The following is a 16,894-nucleotide window of genomic DNA, read 5'->3' on the forward strand; positions in this document are numbered from 1 at the left end:
TAATGTTTATGCAAGTTTCTGATTCTTTCAAGGTTTCAATGTGCAAGTGGTTATGAACTGACCCCTAATGGACCATAATAAAGCAATTATTTGGGCTGTAGTTAGTTAAGTTTAGATTTTAGATTCAGTGAGATTTCCTGAAGCTTATTGCAGTTTCACAGATTTCTTCTTTTATTCCTGTGGAACTTCAAATTACCTTATCCTCATCTTGAAGGTTTGCCTTTACCTTAAATTGAGTGGAGATCTGACGGTCATGACTTGGGGATGTTTCATTTTACCTTGTCAAATGATGTTTACCCAGTAAGAATGACAAATCCTCACTGTTCCTAGATTAGGAGAGAAATAGAATCTTTCTTCAGCTGTGAGGTTTTGATATTTATATTTCACTGGCTAATGCTGTTTGAAGCATACATTAATTCTTTTACTTTATTACTACATATTATTCTATAATTATGTAATTATACTGGCTTGTCAGCCCATCAGTCTTTTTTTGTTGGTGTTTTCAGCCTCTGTGAATTTGTTCAAGGCTTTGACATATTGGTACTGCAGACCAGTAAAAACCTCTAACACTGCAGTTTTCATGTTTTCATGTAAATGGTGATAAAGTGGTCCTTCTGCTGTAAAACTCCAGTTCTGAGATGGCAGCAGCCACAGTCCTGACTACCCATGTGTCCCCTATGTGTGTCTCTGTGCAAGTCCAGTAATGTTAGTCCTGATCTTGTGCTTAAATGGAGACTCTCTTGTACCATTAGGAGTGCCTCTGTTGTGCTCATGGAGTTTTCAGTCAGGGATTTGCACAACAAATTAAATTTGAGCTACACACAATTGTAACCTCAGCATTTTCATGAAATGTACTCCAGCCACTTCAGATTTTATCCAGGTTGAATGGAGATTGTATCTTAAAAAAAGGATTATTAGACAAATAAACCTTTTCTGCAGAAAGTAATGATTTCTTTAAAAAAATAAAATAGGTGGGAGCAGGAGAGATTCTCTGTCCTTAAAGCCACTTTATTTTCTCTAGCTGTGCAAGTAGGTAAGATAAAGAACATATTTACTACTCCCAGCATAAGAAAATGTCCTTTAATGTAAATTAAAATAAGAGAAAAAAATAAAAATGCAATAAAATAGAGGAATCAGGAATGCCAGGCATAGAAATGCAGTTGAAGCAAAGTGTTTCAGTTAATGTTACAGTGTGTGTGTGCTGTGGGCACTGTAACTCACCTGCTAGAAGCAGGGTTTGAGTGTATACAGATTATATGTTCAGGTTCTTTCTGTAATGGAGGCACAGGAGGAGAAAAGAAAAGAATGGGAGCTATTAACTATGTGTTAGTTTTGTATTGCTGCACTGTGTTCTCTGTGTTCACTAGCAAGAATTCTGTAATACAAATGAAACAGATTAACTGTTTGAATGGAGTTGTTATTCAAACTTTTACACAATTTTAACTGTGAAAAGCAGCCCACTGTTTACAGCAGAGCTGGGGAGGATTTTTTCAGCTAAATTGTTCTTTATATTTTTCCTCACAAATGCCACTTTATCCAAATTGAAACCATTTGTGGACAGAACTGGTTCTGATTAATTTCCAATTAAAAGCTTCAAAATGATACTTTTAACATTTCAAAACAGAAAATAGCCATTTAATCATGAAAGCAATTTTGAAATTTAGAGGCAACTTGGAGTAAAATACCACTAAAGTGATATTTTTTTTTAAATTGAAATCAGACCTTTTATGATCACAAAAAGTGACATCCTGTCATGCATTTCCTCTGAAAGTTTGAGGAAGATTTTCATGTTTTTTAAAATGTGTTGCCAGTAGTCACTGAAATATTTTTGCTAAATATTCTCATTATCAAATAACTGCTTCCCATTGAGATCTAATCTTAATCTTGACAGAGCTATTATTTGTCTCCAGGTACTGTTGGGAGCAATCCCTGGACAGGAGAAATTAACAATAAAAGCTTCTTGTCCGTTTCTGAAGAGTTTCCAGGGCAGTTTATGTCACTCTTTCCTCATAAGCTCCATGTGCTCTGTGCTGTGAAACACCCCCAGTCATGCTCACATCCTCTGTGACGAGCAGTGGCTGCTGTGCAGGAATGCCAGGCCAGTGCTGTGGTTTGGACAATGTGTTCTGCTTTGGTCAGAAATGTTGGGCTGTGAGCTGTGGTTTAGAGTCAAGGGTGCTGTCTGTGCTCCACTGAAGCTCTGTGCCTCCCATGCAAAATAGTGATTACAGTAACCAGATGAGGGCTGCAATAATGTGGGTAATGCTTTGCAGAGAACTTGTAAAACTTGATTGAATTTTCACTGTGCGTGCTGACTTCTCAGCACGGGAGCTGAATTATGTTTTCAGAGGGCACACACAGATAGCCTCAGCCCTGATACTGCCACTTTGTATGGGAACTAAGATACCAGTCAGTCTGAGCAGGGCTGGAAAGACCTGGGCTTTATTGTTGCTCGGCAATCTTTTTGTACAGGGTTTTACAAGGTGCTACACAGACGTGAAAGGCAGAATGAGTAAGCAGGTAAGGAAAGTCAATTTGTGCAACTAAAATATATAAAAACAAAAACATTCAAGCAGATCCTTACTAAAAATTTTATTTATACTACTGTCTGAATCCCAAGCCACCTTCCCTAAGCAACTTGGGAGGGATCAATGTCATTAAAGCATCAAACCAAATTATTTTTCTTTCTTATTAAAATATTGAAGGTCCCTCTAAAGATAAGCAGTCATTTTCACTCTAAAGAACTTACTTTGTAGAGTAAGTTTTAGTGGTAATTAAGCCACTTCTTTGTGACCTACATCTGCTTTTACTGGAATTTATTCTCTCTTTTATCAAATGATTTTCAAGCTACTGGTTGGAACCTACCAATCATCCACCAGCCACTTAATTATGGGACCAATGTGCAGAGCTTTTCTGCTCCATGCACTGTAGCTCTTGCAATGAAAAGGGGGAATGTTGAGCCTTGTGTCATCAGTATTCATGTACTTGCGTCACCTGTATTTACATTTTGGTTTTGTACTTACAGAACTCTTCAAAAGCCTCACAGGCCCCCTCCCCTTGGGGCGGCAATGGAAAGTGAGTATTTTCTCCTGAGTACTTCTGTCTGGGAACAAGTGGTTCCAAGAGGAGGGGAAGGGTTTTTCTGCCTCTAAAGGCAAAGGACAGGTCATGGGGATCAGTGTTTTGGAAGCTGCAGGTATATTTCAAACATGTATAATGTATAAACTGTTCTGGGCTACAGAATTGATCATACAGCTGCCTTGGGCTCCTGGGGGCGAGGGGCTCCCACTGGACTAAATCAGATCCCCCTGTGAGCCATCCAGTGTGGGTAGGAAGGAAGAGCTGAATCACACCTTCATCCCTGCAAAGCCTCCTTAAGTCTAAAATCAGACATGGTGGGTCTGTGCTGAATTCTTTGACAGTTTACTTCTCAAGCCAAATGAAGGCCATAAAAATATCAGTTAATTAGCTGGCAAGTACCATGACACTTTAGGAAGCCAAAGTAAAGTTAGCCTTCATTGCAATGATTTTTCAATGATTCGTTCAGCAATGAAAGACCAATGAATATTTCATTGATAAATGGTAAGTGCTGTTTAATAAAACTGAAGGTATAATAGTGGTGAAAATGTGAAGGCACTTAGTCAGCCAATTATCAGTGGCTTCATATTAACATTAAAACACCCTCACCTCAGATATGAAGTCAGGGTAATGCAGTTATGATCAGAGGAGGTGCATTGCTGCTGCATCCTTGCCTTTATCTTGCAATGGCTGTTGCCAGCTGACACACATTTCTCCTGCTTTTTGTCCTGGTCACACATCCCGACACAAGTAAGACAAAGGTGAAGGACTTCACCTTTTTCTCCATCTTTATTTGAGTAGGCTAAATTCTAGGTAAAAATTGTTATTGTTAATGGTCTCTTTCTGGTGGTTCAGAAGAAGAAATGGCTGTTAGACACGCCAGGGAAACAAAGAAGGAAGGGTTGACGTTTAGCACACAAAGAACTGAAGTTTTCAAACAGACTTTGTTCTCAATTAGTGCAAAACCAAAAATTCCAACATTTTGCTTGAAGTGAAATATTGCCTCAAATAATTGAAAATATTTTGGGGTATAGATATATATATATATATATATATATACACACCCCAAACACTCAGTTATTTTGAATATGTATATATAGAGCTATTAAAGTATAGATTGTAACACAAGCTAAAGGGATTAAATAAGAAATCACTTTAAATAAAAGCTGAAAAGATATTTTAATACTGGAAAAGCAACTACTAAATTAAATTATTCATTATGTGCCAGTTTTTCCAGGCATTGAAGTGTCAGTGAAACCTTGTATTGTAATAAAAATACATAAATGTTAACATAAAATTTTAGTGATCAAATAGACCACTGGAGCACAACATCTCTTTTGTTCCTGAAGAAGGGGCTTGTGCCTAAACATTTCATGAAGCAGAAGTTATCCTTTTATTGCTGTCCTATAATAGACCCCTATGAAGTGTGTGCGCTGCAGGTGATGACATCTCCCTCACTATTTGAAGGAGCTATTAGGTGTCCAGGATTGAATAAGTGGGTTTTGACTGGAGGAGAAAATTCTTGTCTGGCCACAAAGCAGGCAGCAGAAACCCAGCCCCCAGGTCAGCATCACTTCTAACATAACACCCAGCTGATCAGTCTGTTCCCACTAACTCTGGAGATAAGGAAGGAAAGCTCTGAAAGTGCACATCTCTGTCTTCTATTCAGAGCAGGAAACACTTGACATGTGAGAGTAACTGAGTGACAAGGCTGTGTTATAACAGCATTATTGTGACACCTGTGACCCAGCACACAGAGAGCACAACCCACACTCAGGCCTTGTGTCTCCTCTGTGTGGAGTCTCAGAAGAAGGCAGCTCTCCAGCTGGCTCAGAGGTGCCATCTATCTCAGGTGGCTCCTCGATCCTCCAAGGTTTGTCACAGACCTGGTGCTGCCGTTGGCAGCTTCTGCTCTGCCTTCCCCAGGGCTACTTGCTCTACAGTTTCCTCTTAATCCCCTGCAAATTTGTGTCAGATGGGAAGAGAATTCACACACCACAGAAAAAAAGACCAAACACCTTCCAGCATATGGCATCACTGGAGATGGAGCAGCTGCCTGGTGCAGGATGGGGGGACAGTGGGATAATCTCAAGTATTTTTCTTTAACAAAGCAAAGCTCATCATTGCCATGGTGTGTAGTCTAGTCAGGATCTCAGATCCATCAAAAATCACAGCTTGGCTCGCTGGAATTTCTGCCTACTTGTTTGAAAGTGTTGTGAACCTCTACAAAGTTGGCCTGGGTTCCATCCTGGCAATGAAACAAATTTTCTGTGGTTTCATTACAGAAATGTTTCCCACCTCTAGCGACAGAAAGCACAAAATACAGAGATTTAGTAGACTCACCACAGTAATAATGGCTGTGCACAACAGGGTAAATCCAATGAACAATGTGCTTTATTTGGCAGAAGTGCGTCAGCTGGTTGTAAGTGGCTCTAACAAAATACTCTTGGTCTCCTCAGATACTTATCATTTTTAACTGCTCCCAGACCTAATCTAGTATAGTTCAGCTCTTCTGTGCAATAAAGACACTGTGGCAAGTCAGGTAACCAGGATGTTTTGAGACTTTAAAATAAAGCATTTGTGCATTAGGACATGGTTAAACTCTAACCCATAAGCTGGGTAAAAAGCTACAAGCTGCCAAATCAATGTGATCTCCAGCTCTGGAAAAAAAATGTATCAGAGGAGCCTGTTGTTGAGCACAGGTAATAGCAGGGCACTGCTGGAAAATCTGCAGCAAATCTGTTGCCATGATGCCTTTCAGCCCAAGGCTGTGCTGCTGTGTCAGTCTGTCCTGCAGCACCTGGAGGTGTCAGCAGGTCTGTGCCCAAGCAGGGCCATTGACAGTGGCCTTTAGAGCCAAGAGGCCAAGCCCTTCTGTCCTGGGCTTTGGATCAGGCTCAGTGACTGAGCTTGATTCTATTGCACAGCACGAGGCATCTACAGCTGCATGTCCAGGGAGGGGTTGCAACATCCCTGTCTGGAGAGGTCCCTGTCTGGTCTCTTTGCTTCATGCAGAGAGTGCCAGGAGTGTCTTGGCCCTGCATCTCAAGTGGTTCCACAGCAAATAGAATGCTTTTGTTTAGGCAAGTGCTTCCAAATGGGTGAATGAAATTACATCCAGCTGGGGCTGGTCACCAGTGATGTTCCCCAGGGCTTGGTACTGTTTCATGTCTTTATTGATGATCTGGAGCCCCCTTGATCTTGAAGGGGATCAAGGGCACCCTCTGTCAGTTTGTGGATGACACCAAGTTGGGCAGAACGGTGGCTCTTTTCACTTCTCCCAAGTAGCAAGTGATGAGACAACAGCCTCAACTTGTACCAAGGGAGGTTTAGATTGAAGATTAGAAATAATTTCTTCCCCAAAAGGGTTGTCAAGCACTAGAGTAGGCTGCCCAGGGACTTGGTTGAGTTGCCTTCCCTGGAGGTATTTCAAAGTGTCTTGATGTTGATATGGCGTGTGGGGATATGGGCTACTGGTGGACTTGATAGTTCTGGATTAACTGTTGAACTTGATGTTCTTAAAGGTATTTTCCTGAACAAATCCCTGATCCTATAAATTTTCAAAGAGACTAGCTGTTCTGTGAGCATTCAGCACTACGCAGCTCTAAACAAGAGCGTGCTGTGCTGACCGCTGCACTGCCTGCAGCCAGCAGGTGATTCCTAATTGATGGTGTTAGAATTAAAGGAAAATCTATATTAGAACATTAGTGCCTCACTAAGTAGGTAACTTAAAACACTGTGCTGTGCAGAACTGTGTGGATGAACGGTAGGCAATTAGAACAAATCTCCATAGCCTTAAAGAATCCTATGGAGATATTCATAATCCTGCAGTACCCTCAGGTCCTAATACTGCTCTACAGGGTGCTTTTAAGACTTGCTCTTTACTTATTGTGGTGACTGTTTTTGGAGCAAACTGTCATTGTGGTTTCCAGAAAATACTTTGATAATAAGCCAATATTGCACATTGAGTGTTTTCTAACTGCCATTGCAGCTTCTGGCAGCAGGTAGAAAAATCATTACAGCTATGAGATGCTTCTTTCTCTGAAAGATTGCTCTATTTTTATGATAGATTTTTTTTTTAAATAACAGGTTCATTTAAAGGGAGAATTAAATCCCTTTTTATTTTCAGTCATTCCCAGTTGATAAGCTGTCCTTTCTCATTAAGTCAGGCAGTACCCCTGCATGCTTCCCCTTTGCTGGGGTGCACTTTTCCAGTGCATTTAGGATGGCAGTGAAGTGGGGGGTGTGAGGGGGCCTCACTCTCTCTCTCTGCCTCTTTCAGGAGCACAGAAACCCCCTCGCCCATGTCCCTGAGCCCGTCCCCTGTCAGCTCTGCTGGGAGCAGCTCGGGCAGCGCCAGCTCGTCCTCGGCGGGGACCATCACCATCCCCCAGCGCATCCACCACATGGCTGCCAGCCACGTCAACATCACCAACAACGTCCTGCGCAGCTACGAGCACTGGGACATGGCTGACAAGCTGACCAAGGAGAACAAAGGTGCCCCCTCTCTGCTTTCCTCTGTCCCCTTTGGCTCCCCCGCTTTAGTTTTCCCGGTGCTCTGTGGATTCAGACCCAGAACCAGCGCATCTAGGAGCACAACTGTGACAGCTTGAGCAAACAGACCAAATCTGCTTGCTGGTGGCTGTAGCCAATGCGTATCTTCTCTTGTCAGGCACAGAGGGGGATGTGTGACACACGCTGAACATGGGGTTATCAGAGCAGCTGGCAAATAATTTAGTGAACACAAGCCCCAAGTGATGAGAGCTTTTAAGTCTGAAAATTCGTTCACAGTTTCAGCCTCTCGTAGAGCACCGAGGTTATTTTCAGATTGCTCTGTCAACAGGTTTAAGACTATTAAAATGCTAGCTAGGATAATAAGCAAGCATTAGATGTTGTGTTTGTGTGGGGAGTCCGATTAAGAGATGTCCACTGAAAGACATGACCTTGACTCTCCTATGATTGGATTGCAGATCTGTTTGTTAATTCCTAACAACAAAATGTAAGTCTTTACCACAGTCATTTTAAAGGAGTTTTGGCAAGGAGTTTGTGACTGGATTGTATCAAGTATAGTGGAGTGACTGAGATATAACTAAGGGACAAATTTGGCCTGTTGTTGGCCAGCTGTGAATTTCCCCATGACAATATAATTATTCAGATATCAGCTTTGTGCTTACACAAATCACTAAGAAAGCTTCCTTTGACACTAGAGGTACAGAGCCTAACTAGGAAATAGTCTCATTGTGAGTTGGCTCATTCTCTTAAATTATAGTGAGATTTCAGATGGCCGACTTGTCCTGACAAATGTGCTTGCTGTATGCAGTTTGATCTTACTCCCATTAATGTCAGTGGCAAATTTCCACTGATTTAGAGAAACTGAGCTTGAGATTTATAGAGTTTTATGTCTGAATGGTGGGTCATAATGATCCATCCCTGGATGAGGAACAATAATAGAAGTTCTGTCCAGTCCTCCCCACTGCTTCTTGTCTTTGTTCACATTGATTAATTTAGTAGCAGTGCAGTCATTTTGGATTTTTTCCATAGCTGCATCCATTTTCACAAAATGTGAAAGCGATTCCCTGTCAAATGTAACGCAGAATGTTACAGTGGGAATGCAGAAGGATGCCCTGATAGGAAGAAGAGATGGTGATAATCTTGTAATTAGCCCTGTGTGTTGTGGAGTTGTTAAATGTTCTACTTGGTATTAAATCAAAATAGCTCAGGCATTCAGCCAGCAGACAGAAAATGTACCCAGCCACTGCTGTTATCAGTCCTAGAGCTGGATGAGAAAAAAACCTGCTGATTCTCTTTCTGCATTTTCCTCCCTGCTCTCTTCTTTGTTCTCATTTTGATTTATGATCAAATAAACCCAATTCTGCAAAGCCATATAGGAATACTCTTTATTCAGATGAGCAGTCCCTTTGACTTTACTGGGACTGGATGCATGAATAAGGGTTTCTCACATGAGCAAGACATTTAAGGTTGTGACCTGTTCTTTCATATCTTGTTTCACAACCTGCAGACACGTTACAGGGAATGCAAAGTTCATGTTACTTCAAATTTCATTTAAGTATTGTAAACCATTGGAGAGAGATCAGAGTTTCCTACATGGTATAGCATGTCTGCCTTTATATATTTTCTGGAAAGATACCTCATTTCTAATTAAGTACTTGATTTAAAGTTGCATGCTTAAACACAAATTGCAATTTGAAAAATTCATGGTGAAGCAAAACGTATATGAGAACTGCTGTGGTACTCTGCAGGTCTCCATCATACCACATGAGGGATTCTCTTTAAAAAGGATGTATTCAAGACACTGACATGAGAAATGGTGCAGTGTTTCATGAAAACTGGCTGTAATTGTTTCACTAGCTGTCATCGGCACCTCTCACATAATTCAAAGCACCTTCATTGGGTTGGCTGGAACAGGACTCACACTTTCTCTGTAGTGATCTCCAGTCCACCTTTGCCAGCTGTCTCAGCTCTGCTGCATTGCCTAAGCTCTGCTGCACTGGCCTCTGGACTCAAAACTGCCCCTGACAGCAAACAGGACAGTGCAAACCCCAGACTCTGCTGTGAGTCCCAGGTCATCATTTGGCCTCTCTCTCAGGAGCTTGGGCAGTCAGTTCTTTATAAAAAATGAGATTTTCCCCCTCCTGTTGAAATAAGAATGATGTCAAAAAAAAAAAAAAAGAAACACAAACCTGAAAAAAACCATGATAAGATAAAAATTTAGTTCCTTAAAAAAAACAGAACAAAGCAAAACCAACCAGATTCAGTCACTTTTGTGAGGTTTTGTGGTCAGCTCTAATTGTTTCTGTTGTCTTCTGAATCACAGGATGTGTCTTGCATAAGAATATGTCCTGAGATGGGTATAAAGCTGTGGCCTAATAGCAATTACCTGTGGCTCTTACTGCTGCCATGAATGTTTCTCAGGTCATGCCCATGCAGTCACAAGGAATTTCCTGCACACTGTAGGAGCTGTGCAGCTGCCCCTTGTCCACGGCTGTCAGCTTTGCTTTTGTGCTGCTCTGAGTCTGCTGCACGCTCCCAGTTTGAACTTGACTCATGTTCAGCTGGCTCAGAGCAGCAGACAGAAGCCTTTCTTTGTCAGCCTGACAAAAGATGTGCCATTAAAATAAAAATGCATAGCAAGAGGGAGAGCAGCAGAGCTGTGACCCACCAAGCTGATCTGGTTTGAAGAGGAAAGCAGGAACATGCTGCCATGTACCTCTGGTGGAATCCCCTGGTCCATGGAGTTGAGAGTGTGGGGAGAATAGATGGAGTTTGGCATAAACCTGTGTCTGTAGCAGGCCAAACTAAACTGCAGATTTCCCAAAGCCCATGGGATGGTTTGTGTTGGATCACCTAAAGTGGTGTTGTTCACTATCTATAACATCAAACTCTCAGCTGACTTTACAAGATGGGATCTTTTTTTTTATGCTTCTGAAGAAAGTAGGACTTCTTCTCTGAAGTAGAAAACTACCAGCTCTGTAGGGAGCAAGACCTGTTCTCTCACGCATAAATTTATTAAGTGGCTTTAGTGCTTGTGGCTTTTTCCAGAAATGTTAACCTGAAATTAGGCTTTAAGGTGAATTCTCAGTGTTTAAAGCAATTATTGTTTATTTGAGCCTAGAATGAGATCTCTAGAATTCAAGCAAGATAGTGCACTATTTCATTTCAAAATGTATTGATTTTACACTGGAGGAGATGAATGAAAGACAGAGAAAGGAAGATTAAAAGTAGCTGCTGGCTGCAGCATCTGAACAGCACTGGTGCTAGCCCTGAGCTCTCATTATGCTTGCCTCCAGCCAAATCACTTTGTGCTCTGATACTGCTGGAGCTCCCAAGCTGACCAGGGTCAGGCTGTCAATACTTGGATAGAAGACCTCAAAGCAGCACTTACTCGCTGAAGAAAGTACTGATAATGATTTTGTACCCAGCATCTGCTTTCTTGAAGTGCAGCCAATGCAGCACTGGCTGGCTCAGTGCACTGGATTGCAGACAGGGTGAGAATGTGAGGGCTCAGCCATTCCTCACTGTGATTGTTGGTTGTTATCTGAGCTCTGAGGGGCTTTAACTGAGAGTGGGTTCCCACTTGCCTAAATATAGTGTAAGTGTTGGATATGTGGGAATGCCTGTGCCCCAGCAAGCACAAAGAACTGTGGGAGAATACAGGACACAATTCAGTTCTCCATTGACAGCAATTAGGAAAGGTCTGTTGGCCCTAACAGGATTAGTCTTTCACCCAGAGCATCTAACACATGACATAAAGTAAACTGGTGTGTCGCTTCCTAACTGGGGCTCTCTGTTTAGTGACCTCCTGTTAACCCTTCCTGACCAGGAATCCCAGGGTTGGGATTCTCCCGCCCTAGAAGTTCCCATCTCCAAGGAGTTATTTTCCTGCTGTGTTGTCTCTCTCCTCTTCCTCACCAGCTCCCATCCCACACTCATCCTCTGGGGCCTGCAGCTGCAGCAGGATGAGCAGAGGGCCAAAAGTGCTGCAGTGTCAGTAACAGAAATTGGAGGGTGGGGAAAGGAGCAAGAAAGGTCCTCTAGTCTGGAAAGATCCAGTCTAGCCCTTTATGTCTGGATAAGAGTACAGCATGGAAAAGTAAAGCAAGATTTCATTGCCAGCTATTTAAATCATAGTCAGGAAACCTAATCTTGAAAAACTGACAGTGCAGATGATCAGAGTTAAAGGAAGACTACTGACAACCACTCATGCCATCCTGTGGTAGACTTCCACTATGGATAATCTAATTTGGTTTGTTTCAATATATTGTTGTTATTTCAATTCTTTCTTACACACCTCGTGCTCATGTGCACAACTGTCCTTAGAACCCACGAATTACATTGTGCTGCTTCTGAGTGGGAAATCATGGCGATACCTCAATTTCTGTACCATTGCCTGAAAAACTGCTTCTGTTTCTTGTGTATTGCAGAGTTCTTTGTAGAGCTGGACTCAGTGATGGGACCTTTAACACAACATAGCAGTATGACCAATCTGGTTCGTTACGTTCGCCAGGGACTCCACTGGCTCCGCATCGAGGCTCATTTGTTGTAGTGACTGCTGCCCTGCTCATGACATCCCCATTCTTCTACCTCTACCAGCGCAGAGACGATCACTGGTGGAACTCCACTCATTTTTGGAAGTTTATTCATGTAACTTCATTTTTATTGCCTTTTTTAATATCCTATCTATTGGAAGTAGAAGTCACCATAAATGAAACTTATGACTCAAGAGCAGTATGTGTTGTACCATCTAATCATCTTTGACAATTTTCTATGCCTTGTGTCTCCTGGATCCTGCCATCCTTATGTGCTTTATGGAACGGTACATTTCCTGCAGTGTTGTTTTAAGTCCATGCTGCCTTCAAGTGAAAACAAAAAAAGCACTTTGAGAAGATATGGATTCCTGAGAAATAGTACAAAGCGTCTTAAATATTTGAGGGTATATATGAGAAGTCCCTTCTGAAATAAATTAGTAGAAGTTATAGCTATTCATTCAAAATCATCTTCTGAACCTGAACCAAGCTTTTCGACGCTTAATTCTGGCATCATTACCTGACTCAGTACATTCCTAAGATTTCATACTCCCTATGGGTTTAATCTCTAAAAGAGAATGTTGAATATCTTACAGGTACATAATGTAAGATCACCAAAGGTGTTAAGTGGTAAAAGGTTGAAGGAATGCCTCATTAAAAAATGATGACACACTATGCAATGAGGTTTTGATATTCCATTCTTCCTGTTTATTGTTGGCTTAATAATTTCAGTAGGCAGCAGAATTTATTGCAATTTTTAGGCAGTTTCAAAATATTAGCTTTCTTAGTCTTATCTACCATTCCTGTACTAAATCTGTGAATTTTCTTTCTGTTTTACTGTTTAGTCTCAAACAAATACTTATCCAAGATTTTTCTTCATAAAACAATCTCTCCTTGCATAGTGACTCACTGAAAGCAGATTTTAACAGGACTGCTGCACTCTAAGCATTGATATTGTATGTAGAAGTCCATTAATAAGTGTATGCAGATTCTTCGTGAACTATCTAGAAGTTTAACTAACCAGCTACTGTTGAAACATTATAATTCCATGTGGCATCAATTTTCACCTGTTTTGTTCATTTCAGAGCATTAGAAGCGAACAGTATTATCTTGCTATCTTGAAAACATTGTCAAATTAAATAAAATCACCAGATTTACCCAAAAGCAATATAACATTTGTTTAATAATGGCCATGAATACTTCAGTCAGATTACCTTTTTTCCAAGCTCTGCATCTGTTTACCCATGCTGTCATGTTTTGGACCATTCCTCTAATGCGTGAATAATAATGAGACAATTCAGATAGAATTTCAAAGCAATTGTGAATAAATTGCACCATTTCACATTTGCTCTTTCCTCTTATTTTTTTCCCTGTTATAAACTGCACTGCTCTTCTGGTGCCACTGCAAGAAGCGCTGGTGCATGAAACAAAACAAAATGAATTTATATCAATAATTCACAAGACTTTAAATGGTCTCATCTCATTCTTGATATAACACCTGCATACCTTACTGAACTGTAAATTCCATTTCTATAAACAGAAAATGCTCATAGCAATGTAAATATTATTCTGTCTCATCTCATTGAAATAATACAATATGTGTATTAAATGCCATCCAGATATTAGTTAATTGCAATTACCTTCTGCTATATAAATCTGTATATTCTTTAATCTGGTGAGTTATTGGATTCTACTCACTGGGTTGTGACCAGATAAATAGGACAAATTTGCATTTAAAAGGTTCAGACTGTTAAGATTTTTAGAGCAGGCCTTGGATATTTGCAATAAGAGCAGTTCAAGGACTCTGCCCAGTGCACATTTAAGACAAACATTTCAGTAGCTGTTGCATATTAGCTCCCTGTAGTACTACCTTTTCTTAAAAATCAATCATTCCTAACATTTTTTTCCACAAAACTGTATTGTAAACATAGCCAACGTGCATCATTAGAGAAATCATCCAGTGTAGGGTTTCTGCAAAGGACATTTGCAGAACATGCCATCCTGTATTATCTGCACATTCCTGTTCCTGAAGTGGTTGATTCACCCTTATCTGTTCTCTGAGGGTTTCAGTAACACGGCTGAAACCTGAATCTGACACATTGGTCACGCCAGCCTGGCCCCAGGAGCTAATGAATAAAACCACAGCAGTGAGAACTATTCAGAAATGTAGATGAATGGTGGTGGTTGGGGTTTCTTTAAAGAAAATGGAAATGAAACATTTTAAATTTTTTTTTAACAGTTGAGTACTTGAGATGAGCAAAGGTTGGGCTGATTTTGTCATAAGCCAGAGTTTTCTATTCTTTTTGCAAATAACTATTTAGTCTAATTAAGTCCATTGTCATCACTTGCTCCTTTAATGTGGATTGAAATCCAAGACTTCCATGCATTTACAAGGGATAGCAATGTTTTTAAAGAGTCTTCAGACACAGGACTCGTCAGAGTTTGCTGCAGTCACTCAGTGATCACCATATACTATCTTTTCCCTGTTGCTTGTGGTAAACAGCCTCCTGTCCCTAAATTTACGCCATGTTCACAATCTTTTGCTTAAACAGCTTAAGGAATTAGCCCTCCTGGTTTTGTATCCTGTGACTTAGGTTGAAATGTATGCTGAATCAGTGGCATGATGATAATAAGTCCAGCAGTCAAGTCTAGGATCACAAGCCAACTTACTACTTAGCAGTCTTGTTTCAAAAGCAGCTTAGAAACAAATTAAATATGGAGAGTAAATTACTGTCTTATCCCTGGGGATGATGCTTCTTTTGGGTTAGTTATTAAGGATTATTGCACTTTTACAGGCACTATATTCATCTCATTTCAATTGCCAACATGTCATCTTCGTGGAATCATTTTACCCCTTAAAATATTACTTCCAGCAGAGCTAATCAAATAAGATTGTTTGTTTGTTTCAATCCATGGGGAAGCAGCATGTCTGTGCTTGGGCATTTGCAATGTCTGCACTTAAAATTGCCCAAATTAAGCTTTTAGACTCATGAACCAAGCACCAAAAATTACAAGATTGGCTTAAAATTGTGGTTTGGTTTTGTTGGTTTTTTTAAATAAACTCTTTGGTTCCTGTATTGCCTTCTGGATTATGAGCTTTGGGACTGGTTTCATGACACATTTTTAGGCATTTTACAAGCGTGCCAAGGGCTGGAACTGACACATTTCTTTTTAATAGTGATAAACTGGAACAGTGATGTAATCTCTTGACTCCTGTAGCTGGATTTAAGAAGGACACCAGGCTTTGTAGAACACTGCCAGAACTGACAAGACTGTCATTTGTGACCCATGCCTGAGGTTTGGAGCAATATCAGGAGTTCAGCAGTGAAGGGAGCAGGCCTCTAAAGGGCTAAACTCAGGCATTGGGGGTGCAAGACCCAAGGGCAGCAAAGTCCTAAATGCTCAAGAGAGGCATTTACATAGCACTTAACCTCCACTTCAAGGGCTGCAGCAGGTCTCAAGTATTGGACAATGTGCAGGCAGAATATCCAGCTCCAAGTGAACATCTCCAGCCATGTGATGTGCATTGGGTGCTCTAGAGCAGGGAGCTGAGGGAAAACCTTTTTGTGATCCTGTTGGTGGCAACTTTCACAGTTTGCATCTTAATTTCACTTTTTCTTACATGTTCTTTGGACTTTCAATTATTTAAATAGTCTCTCTGTGAATAGATTGTCTCATTTATAAATTATCTCCTTTGAAAAGTAGAGACAGATCTGTTGATAGTTATGTGAGGGATTTTAATAAAAGAGGATTGGAGATATTCATTCCTCCTAAAGAAACAAAATAAGCCAATTGAATCTGAAATTTAATTTCCATGCTTTTTTAAATTTCACAGATTTTATTATGTTCTTCTGTTATGACAGTTTAAATTCACTGATGGTTTTAGGTACTTTGTAAAAACTTTTTTTATCAGCATTTAATGCTGTCTAAATCAAATTATTCATTTTTGAGTGTAAATTAGGAGATAACAAAAATGGGGCTGGTAGGGATTCTGACTTAAGTATTAACATACTTCATTACTTGGAGTTCAGAAAAAACTCCATGCAGCATTGAAGCAAGCCCAGGAGTGTGAGTGTGTGTGCACATCTGTGTGGATTTATGTGTGAATTTCCAGCAGAAAGATCCTGCTCATTACTTCATAGCACAGGAGAAAAGATATGGTAGCTGTAAACAGAAAACACTCCTACCACTGCTAGTGGTAGTGGCATTATTCAAGTGTTCCTCTGCAGTTGTGCATAGTCCTGTTTGCATCTACTGCCTCTTGCAGACAATGAAGGTGTGGCAGAAAGTAGCAACAGCTCTGTCATTTTAGTGCTGTGGTCCCTAAAGTCAGTGTAAGAATGAATGTGCTGTGTCAGTGTGCTGCTTTTCAGGGTAACTCATTTGCCATAGACCAGTGTCTTGAAGTTTTAAGACAGACAAAATATTTAACAAGACACCAAAGAAAATCAAGTTGCCATTCTGGAGCAAGTGTAAAAGTGTCCCAGCTGTAGGCAGGCTGCAGACCAAGGGCTCTTTGCAAAGGGCCTTTCCTTCCCAGCATCTCCCTGACCTCACCCGAGTGCACTGGGAGTGAGGCAAAGGGGATGAAGATGGAAAACTGATCTACTGTCCTTATGACATCTTCCAGCTTTACTTTACAGCTACTTTGTAAATACAAATAAAACAAGTCTTCATCTTAGGAGAGCTCAATTCCTCAGTTTCCAACAATCCTCCTGAACTTCCATAATGTAACCAGGGCACACCAATGCATATAGGCATTCTCTGTTGTC

At 40.7% G+C, this 16,894-nt stretch overlaps 1 protein-coding gene across 5 annotated transcripts in view; it reads left to right on the top strand.

The window, feature by feature from the left end:
• Nucleotides 1-15,197, top strand: part of AFF2 (ALF transcription elongation factor 2) — a 325,500-nt gene extending 310,303 nt beyond the window's left edge. For 4 of the 5 annotated variants that reach the window (XM_063170495.1, XM_063170497.1, XM_063170496.1 and 1 more), the window contains exons 19-22: nucleotides 2,473-2,520; nucleotides 3,026-3,075; nucleotides 7,361-7,575; nucleotides 12,021-15,197. In XM_063170495.1, the coding sequence (XP_063026565.1) occupies nucleotides 2,473-2,520; nucleotides 3,026-3,075; nucleotides 7,361-7,575; nucleotides 12,021-12,142 (435 nt within the window). In that variant the 3' untranslated portion in view covers nucleotides 12,143-15,197. The remainder of the gene's footprint in view (nucleotides 1-2,472; nucleotides 2,521-3,025; nucleotides 3,076-7,360; nucleotides 7,576-12,020) is intronic. The other variant, XM_063170500.1, reaches the window with a different exon arrangement.
• The last annotated feature ends 1,697 nt before the right edge of the window (nucleotides 15,198-16,894 follow it).

This window comes from Melospiza melodia, chromosome 16 (genome assembly GCF_035770615.1).
Source record: "Melospiza melodia melodia isolate bMelMel2 chromosome 16, bMelMel2.pri, whole genome shotgun sequence".
Classification (NCBI taxonomy): domain Eukaryota; kingdom Metazoa; phylum Chordata; class Aves; order Passeriformes; family Passerellidae; genus Melospiza; species Melospiza melodia.